Below are 23,595 nucleotides of genomic sequence, written 5' to 3'. Positions count from 1 at the left end.
CTATCCTTCATCAAGAGAAGAGAAGTTCTTATCCTCGATCCAATATCACAGGGAAGATAGTTGAAATCATTCAGTCGATATCTGTCTCTTCTGTAGACTCCGGTCGAATTCTTTGACTACTCCAGAGTTCATGAAGAGGCCTTCGAGTAGCTGGGGAAAGCACCGCATCACCGTAACAAGGCTCTCTATGATGAGAGATTCCGTTGTGATACTAAGTGGGTTCAGACATTTCATTCCACAGGGGAATCATAAGATTATTCCTTTGCAGTACACTGAATCAGAAAATCAGACAATTTGAAAAGGGAGAAATAATAATCTCGAATTTGTAGGGACAATGATTTCAAAAAAACTAACTATAACATCAAAAAATCGAAACTGAAACTTGAAAAAATATAAATATACATACATATATACATGCAAATTGATCAGGAATTTTTGTTTATTGAATTTTCCTAAAACATTCGGTAGCTCATTGTAAAATTTGATATCTTTATAAAAAATTTAATATCTGTTTTAATTTCCAATAATTTTAGATTGCCTGAATATCGTGTCAAATGGTTGTATTAGTCACCATTAATTTTGAAAGTCAAATTTGAATGTTTCAGCTCATTTTTGGCCAAATGCGAATTGCGAAAAAGATCTTTTGTTAATGAAAGTATTTTCGCATGATGATGAAGTTTCGTTTCCAAAACATAAAAATGAGTTGTTTTTGTGATTTTCAAGACCCTTTCTGATAGGCAATATTATATACAAATCCTGATGAAGGATATTTCGTTTGAAAAAAGTATAATGGGTTCACACAATGAATTATGGAAAATCAGAATTCTGCAATTTTTTCGTCAGTGTTGAGGTCCTCATTGAAACTTTTGTAGATGATAGAACGTCAATCTGAGAAACGTTGAAAACAACTTCATTTTTTATCACAATTTCAAGTTCGAGTTAATCAGTTCAACTCAGAGTTAGCTGGTGGTTGGCATCCAAGTTTCTTTCTTTCCATTCAATTTTCCAACTGTGAGAAGATGATTTTTCACTGCTTATAGTCTGATCCTTGCTAGGAATCGTACGTTAAAAGGTGAAACCCTGTTGACTCTTAGCTCGCAGATGTTTCGTCTCCTATAGACTGACAACTAGTTGACTGAGAAACACATTTCAACTCAAACACACATATTTTTAACAGTACCCAGTACATAGCACAGTCTTTACCACATTCACTGACAACTAGCAGTAAATAACTGCTTTTGATCATTATACCAGTGAAAAAATTCTCATCCGATCCTCTCCTTCATAAATTTCATCAGCTTAAAATTGTATTTCATGCTCGAAAAAAATGTGTTCATGGATTATATCACAAAGAACCCAATTATTCCTCTTGAGAAAACAAAATCTTCCACAGAAAACTCATTGAGGACGGCAAATTTCAGAGTTGACGTCCCTGATATACGTCGCAAGTGAAAAACGTTTCAATGTTCCTCAAGTCTTTTTGTTTGGGAGATCAGGATTTCATGAGGTCCTTAAAACACGCTTCTGAACCTGAATTCATTGTTTTCTGCTTTCCACATCTTTTATGTATTAATAATCCCAGAGCTTCAAGAAAGGATTCCATAGTGTCTGACATGAAATTTTCGCAATATTTTATAGAACAGAGTGACACCGAAAAGAATATGACTGAGCTGTCACTTAGCAATCGCAAGAAATTCACACCAAAATGGTTCGGGATATCGAAGATAATCAAAGCTAATTAGCGGATACATACTGTGCCTCCTGAAAGCAAATGATAAATTGTTTCACTCACCAAAATACCCTCAGTTAAAAGATTGATGAAGTGGCAGTATTTTTAAAAAACAGATTGGATACATTCTGTCGTGTATGGTGAACAGTAAGTCAAGTACACAGTGAGTTATAGAAACAGTGTCAAGAACAAACCAAAACAAAGAAGAAAATGATAGTATTTCAGTTAACCTCACACCAAATACTACAATTACGGTTTTGGTCACCGCTCCTGTGTTTCTGAATTCATATCGACTTTCCCCATATTTTCAGCTAACAGCTCTGATTCCATCAAAACTCTTAGGTCTCTTCGAATGCCATCACTATGAGTGAATGTTTCACTACTGTTACTTTGTCGGTATGTTCCAGGCGATAAATTTTCTTGTGTTTTCGTGATTCCAATCCAACCCATCCATAGTACAAGAGCTCCAGTATACCCCTAGAATTGCTAAAGGTTGTCTGGGGATGTCTAGACTCTATAATGATTCTTGTTGACCTGAATATCGATTGTACGTTGTGTTATTCGGTTATTCCGTTACTGAGCGTTGGTTCTGAGTCAGAAAGATTTCGAAGGGTGTAAAATGGAAATAGTTTTCGATTTTTAAGGTGTTCCCACATCATATGAGAAAGTGATTCACCAAATAGAAAAAAGAGAAAGATGTTTCAAATTCAAAGCTCAACAACCAAGAGAAAAAAATCTCTTTCAAAGTCGCTCATCGGGTATGGGGAAAATTACCAGAAAATAGGTGGAATATTATGATATGAAGTTGATTCGAGCTGTCCCAAAAATTCAGTAACTCTGATAGTTAACGATGTGTTGAAACAGCTCAATACATAAATATCAAAGAAGACCAGTGCTTCCAAAGATATTCCGTTGCAAAGACAAGCTTTAACATCGACCGCCGAACTAACTGTAATCAGATCACAAAAACGAAGCAATCGTAGGTTTCATCGGTGATTCTAGGCTGAACCACAAGTTCATTGATGGACTCAATTTTTCACATAGTCTCTTTTGTTTTTAGGATCTGTTGCATTGCAGTAGAAGCTACAAAGGAAGATGAAGGACGAATTGTGTATGGCGGTTGATGTCGAAGCTTGGCTTTGTGTAGGAATGTCTTTGAAAGCCTCGGTAATCGTTGATATTCGTGTATTCAATTGTTTTGTTTGTTCCATAGATTACATTTTTGTAAGGAGAGATCTCATCGTCTTCTTTCATCTCCATTAAAATCAAGCAGGTGACATTTTGACACCCAAAGAACTCTAGCATAAACTCACAAACTCCCCATAGATATTACTGGGTCAGCTATGGTCACAAAATTCAAGAATGGTATTATCAGCGCTAAATTTGCACCCATCAACCCAAAACTTCAGGTTCCCAATTTTAAAACTGACGAAATTCAATACAACCTTTTGAGGGTGGAAATTCTTGATGCTTATTTACGCTATACAAAGAACTCACCTGCATATTTTGAAATCCTAGGTTCAGTAGCTTCAGCTGTACGTTAATATAAGAGTGTCAGTCAATCAATAGGTACCCACAATACTGGTTGTTTTCCGCTGTTTCACCTTCGTTACTGTGAGAACCTACGCCATGTGTTATTCCAGGTCAAGATATATATTCCAACCTACATTTGAATCCGTTGAGCTGTTAAGGCGTGAAAAAGTAAAAAACGTAAATACATACATCATATTCATCCATCCTCACCAACTTTATGCATTTATAATATTAGTCGGAGTAGGATTGGTAGGATTACCAATGGACTTCATCCCAATCCTTTCAATGTATTCTTTTTGAACCCTTTCGGTTTGTTTTGCTGACGCTATTCAATATTGTATTAGTGGGTACTTATTGTTTGACTGACACTGACACAGCCGAAACTACTGAATCTAGAATCTTGAAATATGCAGGTAGGTTCTTTGTATAGCGTAAATGAGCATTACCAAAGGGAATCAGGAATTTACATCCCCAAGGGAGGAAAATAGGGATTTAACGATTCCGTCAGTTCTGAAGTTGGAAACCTACTGTGGAATACATTACTTAGGAAGTAATTACTTAAGAAGTAATGTATTCCAATGAGTCCTTAAGGATAGTAGAAAAATACAGACTTGTTATCAGCATGAAATTCCAAAAAGATGAATGTGCAATTGTCATGAATTTGTACATCTCCAGAATTCTCCTAGAATCTTTCTGACTTATCATTTTTTGAAAACTTCAAGATCATTCTATGTATTTGAAAAAGTTTATATTTTTAAACACTTCATTGGTGTACATTGTAAACAGCCCTAATGAATATCATAGTGAACTCCAGACAAGAACACATGACCACTGATATTCGAACTTCTTTTCGAAGTGATAACTTCTTATGGGATGGTAAACCGCTTTGTTACCTAATGCGTAATGGCGCCAGTTCGTCTGGTTTCTTTTTTTCTCAAGAATACGTGAGCGGAAGGCAGGCTCCTCCTCTCTTGTCAGACAGATGCTCAGTGTTGAGTGTGCGTTAGGAATAAACTGGTGACAGTATCATAAAATTGGAATCAGCAAGCACATAATTTTTTTTATGTGAAACGTGGTTTAAAAATGATGATACTAATTTTCTGTATGTACATTATTAGTATCATTATTCAACATTGGATTATTCAATAATCATTTCTTTGGCATACGATTTTCCTCATTTTGCACCAATCTGAAACATTCAGCATTTGAATAATTTTTCATTTCTTTTGCAGGTGAACGCGGAATGAAAATCTGCTATTGAGCTTAGAACTTTACAGCAAATTGAAAAATGTAATTCCATATAAAACCCCTCTGCGTTTTATACAACAGAAAAAGTAATGATAATATAACAACTTAATCATAATGCCAGATGAACTCGCAGAGCCATTAAAAAACGAGTAATCTACATCGAGCCAATGGTTTTTGAAAGAGATGATAGTGCGGGCGAAGTTTTCTTGAGATTGCGCAACTTTTTAAATTAAACGAGAAATAGTCTGTACACGTTCGATGAGAGAAAACCGGAGGACTCGATTTCAGTGAATCTAACGGCGATTCGGAGATTACATACAAACCAGCCAGAAATTTGTTTGAATGTGGTTAACAACATTCCGTGGTGAATGTTAACAATTCAAAATTCCATTGTCAACGGATTTGCAAGCTGAGAGAAGATACATGAATGAAATATTGGACTAGAGATATTCGGGTGAGATGGTTATAATACAAAATAATAAACAATGATTCTTCTTGACAGGAACATTGGCTTTCATTTCCTTTCTATGTCATCCATTACGAGGGAAACACTTCTCTTTGGTGAAAAATTTCACACTTCGTCGAACTACTGAAATAAATATGAGTCATAGAACAAGATCGGCTAATCAATACCGATATAGTCGTTTCTGTTTCAGAAGAACTTCAAATCATCTATAGTAGTCTTTCGCAAAGTGGGCGATAACGCCTCGTTGTGGGCGCTGGAGGCCTATAGGGGGGCAGTAAAGGGCACAGAGAAGATTGGGGGGCGTTGAAGCAGTTTAGGGAAGCGATGACTAATTTAAAAGTGTTTTTTTGCTTTAAACACAAACTTTACCGCTTCTTTACGCTTAACGCGCGTTTCCTCGTGTAACGCCATCTAGGGGACTAGACAGTAACTATTACCTGTCCGATAATTGTCAAACTGTACAATAGATGACGGTAAGCTTTAATGCGAAGTGTGAAATTTCTAGTCTCCATTCTCGAAAGTACTAGGCCCGCCCGCTTCCTCATATAAAAGCGCGCGCGCCATCCAGTCAGTAATGTTACTAGTTATTCGACGATATTACGAAAACAAGTGAATTTAGTTAGCGACCAGCTAGGTGAAGTGCTGTAAGTGCGGTGGTGAATACTGTGAGTGATATCATTGGCAAGTTTTTAATATTCGATTCTTTACTTCGGCATTTTTGAAGACAAAATTATGTCGTAAGCAAAAAAGAAGAAACGGCAGTATAGTGCGGAATATATAAAATATGGATTTATTGAAAATCCCACAAGTCCATCTTCGCTTATGTGCCTTCTTTGTCAGAAAACATTTTCGAATGAGGCGATGAAACCCTCAAAGCTATAAGATCATTTGAATGAAATGCATTCAGATAAAAAAAGCAAAAGTGTGAGTCATTTTCAAGACCTGGAAAAGAAACACTCGGCTCAGCCAATTGTGTCATAACTTTTTTTAGCGGCTTCTAAACAAGACGACGACGGACTCCGAGCTTCCTGAAATATCTCCTTGCCAATTGCTCAAACAGGTAAACCTCACACTATTGGAGAGTATTAAATTTTACCGGCAATAAAAGAAGTGATAACTACTGTGCTTCATAAACCAGCGACAAATATTACCAAAAAAATTCCTTTGAGCAATAGTTCCGTGCAAAGACGAATTGATGAGATGACTGAAAACATTGAAGAGTCTTTGTGCAATCATCTGGAGACTTCTAAATTCTCAATTCAGTTAGATGAGTCCACTTTACCAACCAATGAAGCATTGTTGTTGTCATACGTAAGGTTTATTAAAAATGAGAAAATATATCAAGAACTACTATTTGCCAGAAATTTAGAGACGGATACAAAAGGAGAAACTATATATAATACACTGGAAAAATTTTGTGATGAGAAAGAAATTCCACTGAAGAATATTATATCAGCTGCTACGGATGGCGTTCCGGCTATGACAGGATGTCACAAAGGCTTCATAGCGTACTTAAAAAATGAACTTCCAGATTTGCTCGCTGTACATTGCGTCATTCATAGGCAACATTTGGTTGCAAAAGATTTGAGTGAGCGCCTCTCTCAATCACTGCAATATATCATCAAAGCAGTCAATAAAATCCGAAACAGCTCTTTAAATGATAGATTATTTAATCAGCTTTGTGTAGCTAATGATGAAGATTTCAACCGATTGCTATTTCACACAGAAGTGCCTTAGTTATAGAGAGGTAACTGTCTGACTCGATTTTACAATCTATTTGACTCTGTAATAGAGTTCTTGGAAAACAAAGACAAATAATTGCACGACAACCTGATCACTTCAAAAAATGATATTGCATACTTGACAGACCTGTATAAATTATTTAATGATGTCAATCTCCAACGCCAAGGTGACAACTTGAATTTGATTGAAACAAAAAATGTTATTGCTGCTTTTGTAACCAAATTGCTCCTATATGAGAATGATATCGGCAGACGTGAGTTTCGCAATTTCCCTAATTTGTCAGCAGTATTCTTCAACAATGACGACTTGCTTGTTTACTGCCAACATTTGGAGAACCTCCACAGTGATTTTGCAGAACGATTCCAGGACATTTTAAAATTGGAAATACCGGACTGGGTGTTGGATCCTTTTCCAAATGTCAACACAGCAGGATCACCCCAGCAGGAAGAAGAACTCATAAAATTGATAACGAACGAGGAAGTAAAAATAAAATTGAAAAATGGATACCAAGAATTTTGGCTACAAGAGCCAATCCCGCAATTGTACCCTGGATTGTGGTCCATCGTTCGACGAGTTCTGATAGCATTCTCATCATCGTATTTGTGTGAACATGGATTTAGTGTTGTGGCAACGTTGTTAACTAAAAAATTAAATCCGTTACAGATTACCGAACGCGGTGACTGTTTTTGGGTAAATTCGAGCCTGATATTAACAAACTTGTTAAAAATCATCAAATTCGTCCTTCACATTAAATTAGTTTTAAAATTCAAATTGAAATGTTTGTTTTAATTACATGAATAAAAGTTTTTCTAATATTACAAAATGGTGTTTTACATAACCCTCATCAGAAAGTTTTATTTTCACATGACACATCTGATTCAATTATGAAATAATGACTGCGATTGTGATTTTTAAGATGTAATAAAGTAAAAAAATTTGGGGACGCCAGAAAATAATTAATTCTCGAAGTGAGCGGTAGACAAAATAAGTCTGAGAACCTCTGATCTATAGAAAGCTATCATAAGATGAGGATTCTTGAATCCAGAACCAGGCTACTGAGGAAGTAGCTGGAGTTACTAGGAGCTGTCTGCAAATCTGTTATATTTAGTTGAAGGGCAAATTATTTACGCCAGACTACTAATGGCAATGGTTTGAGGAATTGCTTATTGAAGTAACTCATAAGGAATCAAGAGTTTCGTTGAAATACATCGAACCCTTCTCAGTATGAAACCTTGAAAACTTGTAACATGAAGTCCTTCATTCATATTTGAGAAGGATTTCCAGAGTTAATTGCTGTTTCTATACGTTATGGTGAATATTACTCACAATCAGTGACAAGACACTCTTCTACAAAAATCCTATTCCCATATAGCATAAGAGAAAAATCGTTAATACATCGATTATTCATCCATTTAGTCTTCGTAACTAGTCTCGACAAGAAAGAAACATCGGAAAAAAAAACATCAGTGAAATGAAAAATCCAAAAAGCTGATCAAACCGACATTGACAAAAAATCATTTCCGTTTTCAAACAACGTATGGGATTTTATGAACTGAAGCAAAGTGAGACGATCAGGTGATATTATTCCAAACTTGAAACTTGAGAGTAAGGCTGCCAGATATTCTCGATGATAAGTTTGTTTCCGGTTAAAAAAATGGTCCAATTGTTAATACATTAGGTGAATAATCTGTGCAGATTATTTTATGGTAATTCATGATCACTTTAATGAAATGAATAAAAATAATGAGGTCAAACCCGAAACCGAACGTATAAACAAAATCAACTAGTGGTAATTAGACAAATGTGATTTTATACATTTTATTAGAGTGATCTTCATATCTCCTATAACTTTTGTATGCAACTTTTCCATGTATAAGGAATGGAAATCATCGAAAAACATTTTCCACAACCAAAATTGATTTAATTTCATCCCCGTACACTAATTTCTGTTATTTCCATTTTAATACTACTATTGATTTTTTTCCCAAAAATCATTTGCAATGCCCTATAGAGACTGCAAGGGATAAAATCTTAGTATTCACAAGAAAATTGGTCACTGCGACGGGCGTGAATTGCATAAAAAATATTAATGAACTGTCAGTTCCATCCACATGAAATTCGGTTGTCGGTTATTCCAAAAACTGAATGAAAACGCTTGTGTTGACTGATACATCTCACTGTGATTCTCATTGTGAAAGTTTTACAAAACCATGACACGTTTTCCATTATAGAAGAGCTTTCCCAAGCAGGACCTATAAATTGCTCCGAAATTTTAACCATCCTCCATCCTCCTACGATTCAATCAGATGATTAGATGATTAACTCTAAGTTGGACTCAGAGGCGGAAATAATACTCAATTCACCACTAAGAACAGGTAAATACAGGTATGTATGGGTAAAACGGGTCAATAAGGTAATGATTATTACTCAGTTATCGTTTATAAAAGGACTAATTCAGATATTGGGAGTTTTTATTCTGTTAATTATAGTACTTTCTAGAAGATTGAGTTTCAAATATTCCTTCTAGAAAGAACAAACTCCAGTCTTTTCTTTCATTATCACAAAATGATAATCCTTATGTCCACTTCTGAATGAAACGTGGGTATAAGTGGTTAGCTATTGATTGACTGACACTCTTATATCAACGTACAGCCAAAGTTACTTAACCTCGGATCTTGAAAAATGCAGGTAGGTTCTTTGTATAGCTAAATAAGCATAAAAAAGAAATCAGGAATTTCCACCCACAAGAGGTAAAATGGAGGTTTGAAGATTGTATTGAATTTTGTCAGTTCTGAAGTTGAAAACCTGAAGTTTTGGGTTGATAAAAAAATAATGTAAATATTTGTTCAAAATGGTCTGTCACGAAACTTAATGTGACACACCAAAGTCTACGCGGGCGAAGCCGCGGGAAACAGCTCAATTCGAAATTACTTCTAGATATCCATTAAGATATTCAACCTCCTGCTGTCGGCGAAGATGTGCTTCTGCAGCCGATGTCTTGGGATCTATATTTATTGACGAGATAAGTGTGGTGTCGTCAGCAAAGCAATATATTAAATTCTTTTTTTTTTCAATGAGTCGTTGATATTCAATAAAGAGAAAGTTCGAGACAATATGGATCCCTGGGGAACACCAGCGTTAATGGTGAAAGTATTGGAGAGATTTCCATCGACAGCCACTTGCAGGAAACGTTCTTTCAGAAAGCTTAAGATCCATACACAAAAATGATCCGACTAGTCATAGCATCGAAGTTTGGCCAGTTTGTGGAATTGGCCGCGGTGGTAGAGCGCCCGACTCACGATTGGAAGACCGTGGGTTCGATTCCTGCCTCGACCAGATATTTTCTTAGAGATAATTTATCTGGTTGAAGCTGGAATGATTTTGCAACTGTGTTAGGAATCACAAGTTAAAAGGTAAGACCTCGTTAGTCCTTAGCTCGCACAAGTTTCTCAACTTCTGAGAATTGTTCATATGGGGACGACAGCTGATTAACGGAAAAACAGATTTTGAACGGATTTTTGAACCAACATACTACACACGATCAAAGGCCTTAGAAAAATCAAGCTCTTGACTCTCCATGTTTCTCGATTGCGTTATTTCAAATATGGGTGAAATACGATAGAAGGTCGCCTGGTGATCTTTGTTTTCGAAAACCATATTGATGATTGCTCAAGATGATGAAGCCTTCCGAATATTTGAGGTTTACGGCTTTCTCCATGGTTCATGATATCACTGAAAGCAAAGCGATTGGTCTACAGTTATTTGGAAGTTTTCTTGTCCTTTTTGGGAAAAGGCTTTGGGAGCAATCTTCCAACAAGAAGAAAAAACCTCTTTCTTATAAGACAGGTTGCGAGGTAATTTGCGCACTTTTTGAGTACGATGACGGGCACTTCATCAGGACCTGACAGACGCCTTGTTGATATTGAGCTATTTAAAAATTTGCCTTACTAGACGCTGTCGAAAAACAATTTCCGGCATTGTAGATTCTAGTCTGGGAATAGTGGGTGATGCCTTTCTCAGAAAATCGACTGTGGAGTGGGACGCAAATTGTTCAGCTAGTAGATTTGCTTTTTCTATAACTGTTATAACAATTAAACCATCCGCTTGTGTTAGGAATGGATTTTGTAAAGATCTGATTGACAGCTTCAGCTACCGACCAGAAGTACCTAGACTCGTTGCGATGAGCACGCAATTTATCCCTAATTCTCTGATTGTGGAGCTCCTTGCTTTCATTTATCTTGAGGTTGTAGCTGTTGCGAGCATTGATAAACCTGGTTTGGTTTTCGGCACTGGGATTTTTGCGCCACTGCCAGTAGACGAGATTTTTGGAGGAGACAGCTTGCTCGAAATTTTTGTTGAACCAAGTTTTGCCGTTAGAAGGTCGTTTCATTGAAAAAGGAATGTATGCATCCATGGATGATAGAATAACTTCCGTGACTTCTGAAACACAAGTTGGTGAATCTTTCGAGCTGAAACAAACATCTAGCCAGAGGAAATTTCAGCTGATCTTCGCGCGGCTCAAATTGTTCCCCAACAATTATCGGTAATTTACTGAACACTGAAATGAGTTTGTAGTCAGAAGATCCCGTGTATTACAAAATATCACTGAGACATGATTCACAAAACACGTCTCAATACTTCATAATGAACCCACTTTGGATAGTTTCAGTTGATGAAACATCCATCAAAAGTAAATTATATGATTGAGAAGTCTGATGATCAATACAATAGTGGAAAAAATTACGTTTTCACTCACGTTTTTGCTTCTTTCACCAACATGAAAATCAGCCAGGCAGCTGTCATCAATCCAGGAACAATCCATCCTATGTAGCAGTAAATTTTAATGTACGTGTACTCCTGGAAGACTGTTACTGTTATCATGTTGTGCAGGTAAAGGCCTTCGATGAACATCCACATGAACATTGCCGTTTTGGTGTACTCGAGAAGACAAATGCAGGTTTCGTTGAGATAAAGCTGAAATAAAATGAACTTTGACATTTCACAGTTTTGTCTCAAAATAATGAAAATATTACAGAAAATATACAGTGTGTAGAAGCCAAATGAAATACATTCATTATTTCGGTTACGGTACATACTTTAACAAAATCCCGAAACACGTCAAATTTAAATTATAATTTGACACTCTTCAACGTAAAAATGCCACCCCTACCTTCAACCCCCTTCGAATGACAGGTACAACCCCCAATTTTTTAAATGGAAAGTATAGGCTTGTGATATATCTTTTCAAAAATGCCATGGCTTTCAAGTCCATTGCAACAATTAAGATAGAATAAATTAAAATCATGTGAATACCGAAATTCGATAAAATACACTCAAAAACTAAAATGTAATGCCAAAGGTAATTAAATGTAGAATACGAAAAAGAATTATGGATGTTGACGAAGTAGATGTTTAAAATGTTCACCGCGAACATCTTGGCAACATCCTAACTTCTTCTTCTAACATATCAGGCGTGACCGACCTAATCGCAAATATTATTCGTTCTTTGGAGTCATTCAAATCCATTGCTCTCCACATATCCCCATAAAGAGAAATCTAATGATGAAAGATCAGGTGATCGCGCTGTCCCTTCAATCGATCCCTGCCTCCCTATCCACTGATTGAGAAATGTTGTATCAAGGTATTGCCAGACTTCAACTTGGTAATGTGGTGGTACTCCATCCTGCTCCATATCTTATTCACTGGAACTTGAGGGTTTCCTGGATCAGGATATAAATTTGGTAAACTTGGATTGACATCATTTTGAAGTAGTACCAAATAAATATCGCCATTCAAGTTTCCCTCAATGAAAAATGGAACAATGATATAGTTTCCTACAATCCCTGCCCAAACATCAACCTTTTGAGGGTATTACGTGTGTTCTTCTCTCATCCAGTGAGGATTTTCCGTTGAACAGTAGCGGTAATTTTGCCGATTAGCATGACCGTTAAGAGACAAAGTACACTCATCAGAAAACATATCGTCTTCTAATTGGATTTGCTCACAAAAATAAGTTCTTCTATCAAAATCGTCTTCCATGAGCTCCTGAGTAGGTATCATTTTATAGGGATGTATTTTATTTTCTTATAATATGTTTACTATCGATTTATGGCTAACAATGAATGTATTGAATGCCTGTCTACTCGATGTATGTGGGTTTTCCTCAAACTCAAGCATCCCATCTAATTTAAGTTCATCACTCATTGCATTGGCAGCTGCTTTTTCTATCTGCCCCACATGACCAAGCCCGCGAAACTGCTTCTCTATTTTGTTTATCGAGATATGGGCGGTAAATTAGGAAATTTCCCATGAAATAGGCTAGCTACTTCCTGTTGTGTTCGGGTGTCTTCTCCATAACCAATCATTTGTAAAGCTGTTATTTTATGCATTTCCGGTAATCTAACCATTCGTCAGACTTGAAGTTAACGAAATGTTTGAAGATGATTGACAATTTTTCTTGATGAATTTCATTAGTTCGGACTTCCATTGTCTGATATTATATATTTATTTTTGTGTCATTCAAATACTTTCACTTATCTCTGCTTTCCTCGTGAAGTAACTTGGCTTGGAATCTCTTAACTTTTTATTTTTTGTCCAATTGTTCTATTTTCACTTGTATTTTATCTCACTAATATTTCATTCCAGGTTTTTTTCTTAATATATTTGTTATTTTCAGCTATTCATTTTTAATTCTTTTTTTTTATCAGTTCTTTCAGGGATTTCAAATCATTTTATATAATATCTGAAAATGAGAGTCCAAACTAATGAAAATTATTAAATTAAAATACTGACAACTAATGGGCGTTTCGAATTAACATTGCCACGGAAATTATTTATAGTTTTTTGAGGGATACCGTCTAAAAAAGCATTGCTATGGTTTTTGCTTACTTTTTTATTATCAATACCTCAATATGAAATGAGTTTTTGAGTATATTTCAATAAGCTTTGAGTGTATTTTATCGAATTCCGGTAACCACATGATTTCAATTCATTTAATCTTAATTGTTGCAATAAACTTGAAAGCCATAAGATTTTTGAATAGAGAATGAAGATATATCACAAGCTTATACTTCCCATTTAAAAAATTGAGAGTTGTACCTGTAGCATTTCTCCTTTGAAGTATGTCAAATTATAATTTAAATGTGATGTGTTTCTGGATTTTGTTAAGATATGTACCGTATGTTGATTTCGAGAATTATTTATTGAATTTCAACTAGTGATGATATATTTCAGCGTTATAATAATAATAATAATAACTTTATTCGTCTTTTCGACTATTTACATGATATAAGACATATCATAAATAAAAATATGAAAATTATATAAAACAATAATAACGGTCCATAGTATAACATCGATCGGACACTTGAAACAGGTATTTAACTAAATACATATGTTAAAAAAATATATAAAACAAACACACATACACAAACAACTATATATATATATATATATATATATATATATATATATATATATATATATATATATATATATATATATATATAAAGCACTTGTTTGTGCTTTAAATTTAACTCAAAATGATGCGGCCAACTGCAACCCACTGACGTTCAGTGTTTGTCAAATTCAACTTTTTTTTTTGAAAAAAATTGAAAAGGTGCATTTCTAGATCGAATTTAACAAAAAGTTACTTGAAAAAGTTGTGTCTACGGCAATTTTATATCCATATGCCAAATTTCACAATAATACATTTTGAGCCATATGTGAGTACGCCAATGAATAGTAAACAGTCCTGATAGCATCTAAACTAAGCACGTCTTTGATCTGTCGTATTGCAAATAACGCTTGATTCAATTTTTTGCAGATATGATCGATATGGGGCTCCCAAAACAAGGTTTTATCTATAAACATACCAAGGAGTTTGGCTGTTTCCGAGAGTTGGATGTTGTTGAGTTTCACTGTTTTCCTTAACACGAACCTTAAATGTACTATTTTACTTTCGTTCAGTTGTCTTCTGTATATATTTCCTAGTAAATAACAAAGGCGTCAATGCACAGAAGTTTTGAGTTATAATTTTCGAGTAATTGAATAAAATTGGTAATTCATTAAGTATCATCTCTCGAATGTTACATTTATGATTAATTATTTTTGTCGCATATTCAATTGTGATAACACTTGTGAAAATTCCAAACACCTGAAAAGCACTAGTGAAGGAAACCCAAACGAACAGGTCAACTATTTCATGAAACAATCAATGAAATCAATGAATCACTAAAAAATATGAGTTGTTCAAATGCATGTCGTTACTCAATAATATTTCATTTATTACATCAATGATATTTATTCATTGTGTCAAGGTCAATTTAAATTGATTGCAAATCAATAATTCACAACATCGAATTTTGAAACAAGTAAGGCGATCTGTTTCATCTAGAATTTCATAAACTTTGTTTCAAGTCATTTTCACTAAGGTAACATCAAATTTTTGCCTGAAAATGAGCTGACAGTTTAATTTGATTTTTTAAATTGAAGACATGATAACCAGCAACGGAAATTACGCTAAACAAGAATTATTTTCAGGAGATACACTTTCTGAATTTTCCCTTCCTTAATTAAAAGGAGGAAGGTTGGGGTATGTATTACATGTGGAATAGCTCCAAGCCAATTTAGGTGGATTTTTAAGGAATTTTTGGGGCGCATTTTCATCTACGGTCCAAAGATTAGGTTCAATGACTGTTTCTTATTTTTCTTCAACATTCTTCCTGGAATGGAAACTAAATAGAGAAAAAAAATTGATAATGGGAGTTGTAGATGGATATTTGGGTGAGAATTTCAAAAATTTTCACCCATATCATTTACCAAGGTTCTTGGTGAATTTATGATACCTTCTTTCCCCAGTTTTAATATTCAACAGAAAAGAAGATCTTCCTCAAAAAATGTATGAATAGCGATGATATCATGAGCAATTTCTTCAAAAACGTGATTAAGAATAGTCCCTCTACTAGCTTCAACATCCACCGTCTGATGAAAAATCACTTCACGTTTTCCCAGTAAACAGTTATTTATACAGTTTTTACAACAAATTTTGAAGAATTGCTACGTTAACTGTTTATTCAGGACATTCCTTCGATGTTACTGTTAGTTTAAAAGTTACTCGGAAGGATACTAAAGGTATCCTTCCGAGGACCTAGGGTCTCCAGAGGTACCCTCTGCTCCTTTTTCTTTGTTACCCCAATAGTCAGTGATGTAAACGCGTAGCTTAACCTCATCGACTTCTTCTTTAGGACAGCCATATCATCATCTCCGATCCCGAAGCCGAAGAGGTGTACTTGTGGGTTCATCTTAGCCTCATGATAGAAAGTGCACCATCTTGCTACCGTCAGGTCAGGGTTCTGTGCCTTCAGCCGACCCAGCACCCTCTCCTTTTCACCGGATGTCGTCTTGTGGAAGGCCTCCGGGATCCAGAGTGAGGCTTTGGTAAGCTTTGGGAGCTCATCCATGCTGACGACCGCAAGTGATGCCTCGTCCCATGACTTGATATTCATTGTGGCTTTCTTCAGCCACTCTATCGTTACGTCGCAGACCGCTCTGATGATCACACCGGAGTATATCCACGACTTGAACGTGGGCGGTTTGCTGTTGTTGCTGGAGGCGGAGAAGATAATCTTGTCCAGCTCCTCCAACAGTTGTTTTCTGATGAGACTCTCTCGTTCTGCGGTAACCTTACCGTACGGGTTTGTCTCATCTATGATGGCTACCTTGAGGTGTCTCAAGGCGACCTCCATGAAGGTTTTGGAAGGTGAAGTGACATTACTGTTGCTGCGCAGCTTCTTCAACCTTCTGTGGAGGTACTCGCGTGAGGGCGCTTTCCTGCAGTGGCAGCCGGTTCCCTGCCTTTTTTCAAGGCGGAGCTCTTGGCGCCTGCCGCAAGAGATGCCCTTTTTGTTGGAGGTGGAGTGAAAGAGGGGGAGGGTGCACTCATAGTTGTTGCCTTTCCTGCCTCTTTCGCTCTCTTTCTCCTCTTGGCCTCGGCGCCGCTAATACGCTTACGCTTTGGCCTTTGTGTTACATCGCGAAGTGGTTGCTATGTCCAGCCTCATTCTGAGCAGTAACTTGGGGTGAAAATTTCTGTACATCCCCAGCATTGCTGTCCAGCCTCGAGATTTGTTGTTTTTTTGTCTGTTTGTTTTTTGTCCGTATTCATGTATGTTCCCATGAGTAGCAAGGGAAGGGTGGGTCACCTCTGTCAGAGCCCCGCATTACCAGAGGAAGGCTAATTACAATGAGGTTTCGCCCGGTTCCTCAAGGGGATCGTTCGTAACCGCATATCACCCTGCGGCCATTTAGCTGTCGGCACGATTCCTTACACCTTAGCTTGGGTAGGCTGGTCCGCGGTGGTATGGTTTGCAGGGCTTTTGAGGGGTTTTAGTTCTCCTCACCCTACTTATTTCTGCCACTGACCAGGAGTCCTGCAACCCCGTCCGTAAGGCCGCATTGGCTTCCCGGACAGGCCATAGCCGTTCCCCTATCCGCCACCTGGGGACGCGCCCTATAGGTAGCCCAACCCACTTTTCCGCAGGGGCATGGTATACGGAAAAGTTTATATCGGTACCACCAAAAGATCCATGGGTACAAGGCTGAATGAACATCGGAGAAACTGTAGATTAGGTCAAATAGAAAAATCGGCTGTAAAGGAACACGAGTTAAGTGGAGGAGATCGTATGATACTATTTTAAGATGTGAAACTAATTGCACCTGATCTTGGATACCACAGTCAGCTTGTACGGGAAGCCATAAAAATCCATAAACATATAGAAAACTACAACAGAAAGGAGGAAGCGATAACGCTTAACCGGATTTGGAATTCCATACTAAAAGATGCTAAGGTGGCAGCAGTGCAACGCAATGTAACAGGTAATAACACTTCGGCCAATAACAACGCACCAACTAGAAAGGCGGGCTATTTGTGTCAACATAAATACAGCTTACGAACTAGAAATCACCAGTCATCGGTGAACCATCAGGATGAATAGACCTCTGAAGAAGTCACCCACTCATGCTGGCGAAACGTTAGGATACAGTTCCAAACCACGACGGCTTTCAAACCCGAACCAAGATCGTAACACTGAATATTCCATTTTTTACTCCGAACAAACATCCCAACAGTTTCTACAGAAAAGAATACGGCATATGAGTCAACAGAACGTGGTATCCGGAAAACCAGAAACGAACTTGAATATAACGCCGATGGACATCCCAGCAGCACACTTATCAACGTGAACCAATCAGAATAACCTTGCTCAAATTCAGACCAATTAGGAGTAAACATTCTCATAGACACCCCACCAACCCGTACAGGTATGAATACGAGTAAATACAGAGCTCCCCAGTCAGTTGTTGTTGGGACCTCGAGATGCTACTTCCGTTTCTATAATTAACACATACACCACTGAAGATGTCTGCTGCAGTGGCAGACAAAACACTTGACAATTAAAGTTTTTTTTATACCACGGCCTGATAGCTTGGATTTTGTTTTTTCTAATCGTCAGTGCCAGCCTATGCTGTTCAATCAACGCTGATATCACTTATTATGTCTGCCACAATAGCAGACGAAACATTTAGTATAGTTGAAGTAACCGATATAGTAATCTTAAAGGTGTCGGCGAAGTCAAAGGTAAAAAAAACCAATGCAAAGGAATTATGCCGCAACGAATTAGTCCACGTGGAATGAAGAATTGGCGGTTCGTATTGGATAATTTTTACTAACCGAGTTTTATGATTGACTGAAGAGTCATAAAATTAAATTTGAAGTCATGTTACGGTGACCAACAGAATATACCGATGAGTACCGCCGTTGTGTCGTCAATGTTCGGTTCAGGAACTGATCCCGATTTGAGTGTTGAAATTCGATATTGGTGAAGTTATAATTACTTGAAATGTTTGTTATTTGTTTAAAATGTGGCGTCATTGGACAAGTATTAATAGTAATAACGAATGTGATAACAACGCAGACTTTTTCCTGTGTAGTGATTCCAATACTGCTGGTGAACAATGCGAAAAAGAGATACCAGTGAATGAGATTCGGATGCATTTGAATATTGAAATACAGAGAGTATGTTTCAATGTATATAAGAATCTACATATCAAATTTGGTTTCGAGGAAAAAAAAATTACAAGCAACATCAGATTTGACCGAAATTCCTTTCTCAACTGTACGTAAAATAGTCAAAAACAAACCTTATGAACACAAGATGCGATTTGATGCGGGATTACCAAAATCTGCTCGTTTCGGATGTTATTATTGCTATTATTTCTTTTTCTGCTTATTGAAACACATATAATATATTTTTGATGTAGATATGTTTCAAATAATCATAAAAGGTTTTCTTATTCGAAGTTCATCGTAGAAAACGCTGAGAGCAATGGAAAAAATATGAATAGGTACCTTAAAATGAAAAAAAATTCTCGAAAAACTCTACGATACATAGGGAGACGTGAAAGTTACTATTATGTTTTTATTCAGCACAGTCAACCAATTTACAGGGCCGTTATTTAAAAGGGAATAATTCATACAATTATAATTGAATACTACCGAAACATCCCGAAATATAAAATTGAATTTAATTTCTCAGCATGAAGTGAACGTCTACGATCCAAAAACTACAACAAAAAATTCAGGTCCGTATTTAAAAATTGAAAGATGGGGGTGTCTCAAGTCAGATGACACCTGTATAAAAGATTCATGGATATATTCTGAGAGCCCACATCAAGTGTCGATAGCAAAATGTTGACAGATTTTCAATATGTCTGCGAATAAAGAATATATAGGCAAAACAATAATTTGGAATTTTTCGGTTATTCCTGTACATCTCCAGAACAAAAGAGCTATATTCGATTTCTTTACATCATTGAATAGGTCTCTGAAATACACAACTTTGCCACAATTCAACCGACACACTATCTCTTATCGTTTACGAGATCTCCATGTACAGAAACGAATTTGAATAGCCCTATAGTTATACATATATATATATATATATATATATATATATATATATATATATATATATAGCTATATATACAGCCCTATATATAGTTATTGTGATTTTTATATAATCAGAAATGATTATTGAATAACAAAATTAGTTAGCTCCTGAACTACTGGAAGGTACTTGAACTATACTTCGGGTTCCACTCGACCACGGCCTACCACCCCGAATTTTGTTCTTTTCAATTGTGTCTCTTGCCAGTCTTGCGTTAAAGCTGTTCTTATATTGTGGGATTCATTCAGAAGTTGGTTCATATCTGGGATGATTGTTATTTGTTATTTGAAAGACCAAGCATTTTATGCAATGTTTCTTGTTTCGCCAGAAACAATTTTTTTGTGTAAAGTTAAATATTTCTAAGATTTGATATTTTGTATGGGTATTACCATATGAAGTAAGTATTTCGTATTGATACAAAAAAGAAATGTTCCATATAAATGAGGAATTACCAAAAAAGAATCATCCTTGAGTTCTCATTTATAGTAAAATGTTCAGCCGACTCCGATAGCTGTACGTCAGTATCATATTTCTTGACTGTTTAGATTTTGACGTAAATCTTCTGCTGACAGATTTATTTTTTGTTTGTTTTTTTTTTCTTATCCATATCCTGGGCTTCGAAAATAGATTTTCAGCTAGTATAACTCAATAATATCTATCATCGAGTATGCACCAATGTTGTTGGAAAACGCAAAGTAAAATAATCACATTATATTTAGTGGATCACCATATAAATCAAGATTAATAGTACAAACAGTTTGGTTGTTTTGTCACGTTACTGAGTGCCACGAATCCTCTATCAAACTGAATCGTTTCATCCAATGCTTTTGAATATTATCTCCGTGATTTATGGAATTGGTCATGAATTGCATTCATGGAAGACTCTTTACAATTTTGATGGCATCACATACATTTTGGTTACTGTTACTCTTCTTGTTGTCAGAGAATATGTCTAAGTACTTGCTACTCATATTCGGGCGTGTCTTCATAATTTGACATAGGAGACCACAATACTTCTTTTTCGAATTTATTTTACATAAGGCATCCATTAAAGAACAGAGACATCATAGAACTTAGTTTATTGGTAATTGAGATGTGGATACTGAAGCTAGATCTTATGCTATAGTAATGAACATTCAAACTATAGATAACATAGTCGTGGAAATATGCAAAATCCAAGTTTCGAGAAACAGTGACTGAGAGTCATTGTTATCTACAACAATCTCAGACATACGTCCATTATTGAGAATTTAACATCGATGAGACAGGTAAAATTCAAATTAATCAAATATAAAACGAAAGCACATTAAATGAAGTGTTAATTTATTATTTCTCTTCACAGTATAGGTACTTAGTTTGACCCGGAAGAGAGTGAAAGGTATGCTAGAAAAAGTTATACTTTTTTAATTTTTCATTAATGATATATTCAAAGTGATTATGAAATAATAATGAAGACCCAGATACAACTTGTCAAATCTAGGAAGAGACTTGAGAATTCTCTCTCTCTCTCTCTCTCTCTCTCTGTCGCTCTCATAATCTTCTAACGAACATCTAGTAGGCGAGACCTTAACGGAATTCAGAAAGTTCTTCCTACATTTGGCAAACTTTATTTCATAGTATTTATTCATCGACAATCTAGAAATCGAGTTCCATGAAACAGTTAGTTTGGGTTTATTGCCTATCAAATAGTGTCCAATTTTCCTTGAAACTATATATCTTATGTGGGGAAAAATGATTATTTCATCAGAAGAAGCTAGTTGAAGTATCATTTGCAAGTAGGCGGATGGAATCACAATCGACAATTCAGTTCATATAAATAGTAGTGGACCTGATACAGTGCTCTGCGGAACTTTTTGTTATTGTCAGTGTGAATATTCACACTGACAATGAATATGATTCTTGAATCCAGCTTCGAATTAAGCGAATTGAGAAGCTGCTAACTAAGTAGCGGTGGAAGACAAAAACTATGTTGGACAATGCAAATGCTCTAGGATAAATTGAGTGAAAGAACACCCCATACCTATTCAATTTCATAGTTCGACACTAAACTTCTTGATGTAATCGAAAGACTTGTATTCACAATATGTGACAATAGTGCATTGCAAAATCCATGGAAGTCATCAAAGTATCCAGTGCCAATTCAATTGACAATCAATTCAACAACTTTAAGTTTTCAATTGGGAGTACCTGCCATATCATCGACTAAGTGACTGAGAAATAAGGATCTTGTGATAATTTAGCCACTCACATATGAGTAGAGACAAATTTGAAATGAAAATTTTGATCTGAAATTATAATAATTCTTTAACTAAATCTATGTAGTTGGCCAGGTTTTTGAAAGAGGTTTTTACTATTCTGTTCCTGGTTGTTAGTTGTTATTTTGAAAACACATTAGGCTTGCTTCGAAACTCACCTTGTGTATGAATTTATTGGTCGGATCAAGTCCTTGATCTATGTATTTTATCAGCCTGAAGATAACTTGCAGCAGAGTTGCAATGAATAAGTTCTTGTGTATTTTCGTTCTGTTGTTTTTCAATACCCTGGAACATAAATATCAGTTAGTTTGAGAAATAACGCTGAATTAATTCAATAATGAATCAAATAGAACACTCCTCTCAATTTATCATAACAATTCATTACAATTACAGTCAAAAAAAAAAAATAGTGTGTTTGAATGAATTTTATATGTAGTCCACCAGTGCCAATTTAACTAAAAAATCCAGCGTTCTTTTGAAATTATTTTTGAGATCGTTGAAATAGAAAATTCACGAAATGCATTACTGGAGTCGATTTTTTTTCGATTCGATGAAGAGAACAACCAACTACAAGATAAATAATGGTTCATAATGCCCGGCTCCTGTTATGGTATCTAACAAGCTCTGATGATAGAAATATGTGACCAGTACGAAAAAATTTACCAAACTTTCACAATACGAAACATGGTTTCAGAAAAGTTTATTTGAGGGGATAAAATGTTGGAACAATGAACTTATAATCAGAGCCGGATTGAGCTTCATTTTGTTTTTATGAAATATGATTCGAGAAAAAAATGTGTCACTGAATGATAGAAGGTAAGGAGAACCTTGAATTTTTTCAGCACTAAATACACACAAAATTCAAGTCTGAATTTTGTGGGATTGAATTTTAGGATTTCCTGAAATTTCTTCAATCTTTTCACTCCTTGTGTAATTTTCATGAAGTTTCAGAATGATCTGTGAAAATTCGATAATAATTACCCATCCATGAAAAAGGAGTACTGTTACTTCAACGGAGAGATACATTTTTCAAATGCTCTTGTTTTTTTCCAATACTGAAAAACTTCCAAGTGAAAGAATAAAAGATTATAGGAATCACACGTCGAAAAATAAGACCTCGTTAGTCCTTAGCTCGCACAACTTTCGACTTCTCAGGGTTTTCGTTCGTAGGAGTGCGATAACTGGTTAACAAAAAAAGCACATTTTAAATATCAACAATTTTTTTTTGAACAATGTAGAATACAACAATTTACTTCAGATACAAACATCCATTATGAATGAAAATTTTTTATACTTGAGTGGTTGAATCATTCATTCTCAAGAAACCACAATGGTTCATGAGAAAATATGAATATTCATTTTCATAACATAGAAAGAAACAATTTTTCTTCAATGGCTCCCATGATAATGTGAATAATGAGTAATATTGATCTTCTGGAAAAACGTTTGATTCCATTTGGTGTGTCATCATTGACTATTATGTAATGAAATAATACTTCCAGAAAAAGTGCTGATATTATGCAATTTGTTATTGACAAATGACGTGGCTGACTTATTTGATGACAATTCACATTATTTTATTCTTTTTGGAGTTCGTTCTAAGATTGTAGAATATAT

At 35.8% G+C, this 23,595-nt stretch overlaps 1 protein-coding gene across 2 annotated transcripts in view; it reads right to left on the bottom strand.

Moving 5' to 3' along the window:
• Positions 1–23,595, bottom strand: part of Pdfr (Pigment-dispersing factor receptor) — a 204,470-nt gene that overhangs the window by 44,841 nt on the left and 136,034 nt on the right. For both annotated transcript variants that reach the window (XM_074184423.1, XM_074184422.1), the window contains exons 6-7: positions 22,137–22,263; positions 11,476–11,693 (exon numbers count right to left, since the gene is read on the bottom strand). In XM_074184423.1, coding sequence (XP_074040524.1) covers positions 11,476–11,693; positions 22,137–22,263 — 345 coding nt within the window. The remainder of the gene's footprint in view (positions 1–11,475; positions 11,694–22,136; positions 22,264–23,595) is intronic.

Source organism: Leptinotarsa decemlineata, unplaced genomic scaffold (genome assembly GCF_025532065.1).
Source record: "Leptinotarsa decemlineata unplaced genomic scaffold, Ldec_3_MD MMD2_tig00026354_RagTag_RagTag, whole genome shotgun sequence".
NCBI lineage: Eukaryota > Metazoa > Arthropoda > Insecta > Coleoptera > Chrysomelidae > Leptinotarsa > Leptinotarsa decemlineata.
The sequence above is the reverse complement of the archived record's forward strand: the minus strand, read 5'-3'. Positions and strand labels throughout refer to the sequence as shown.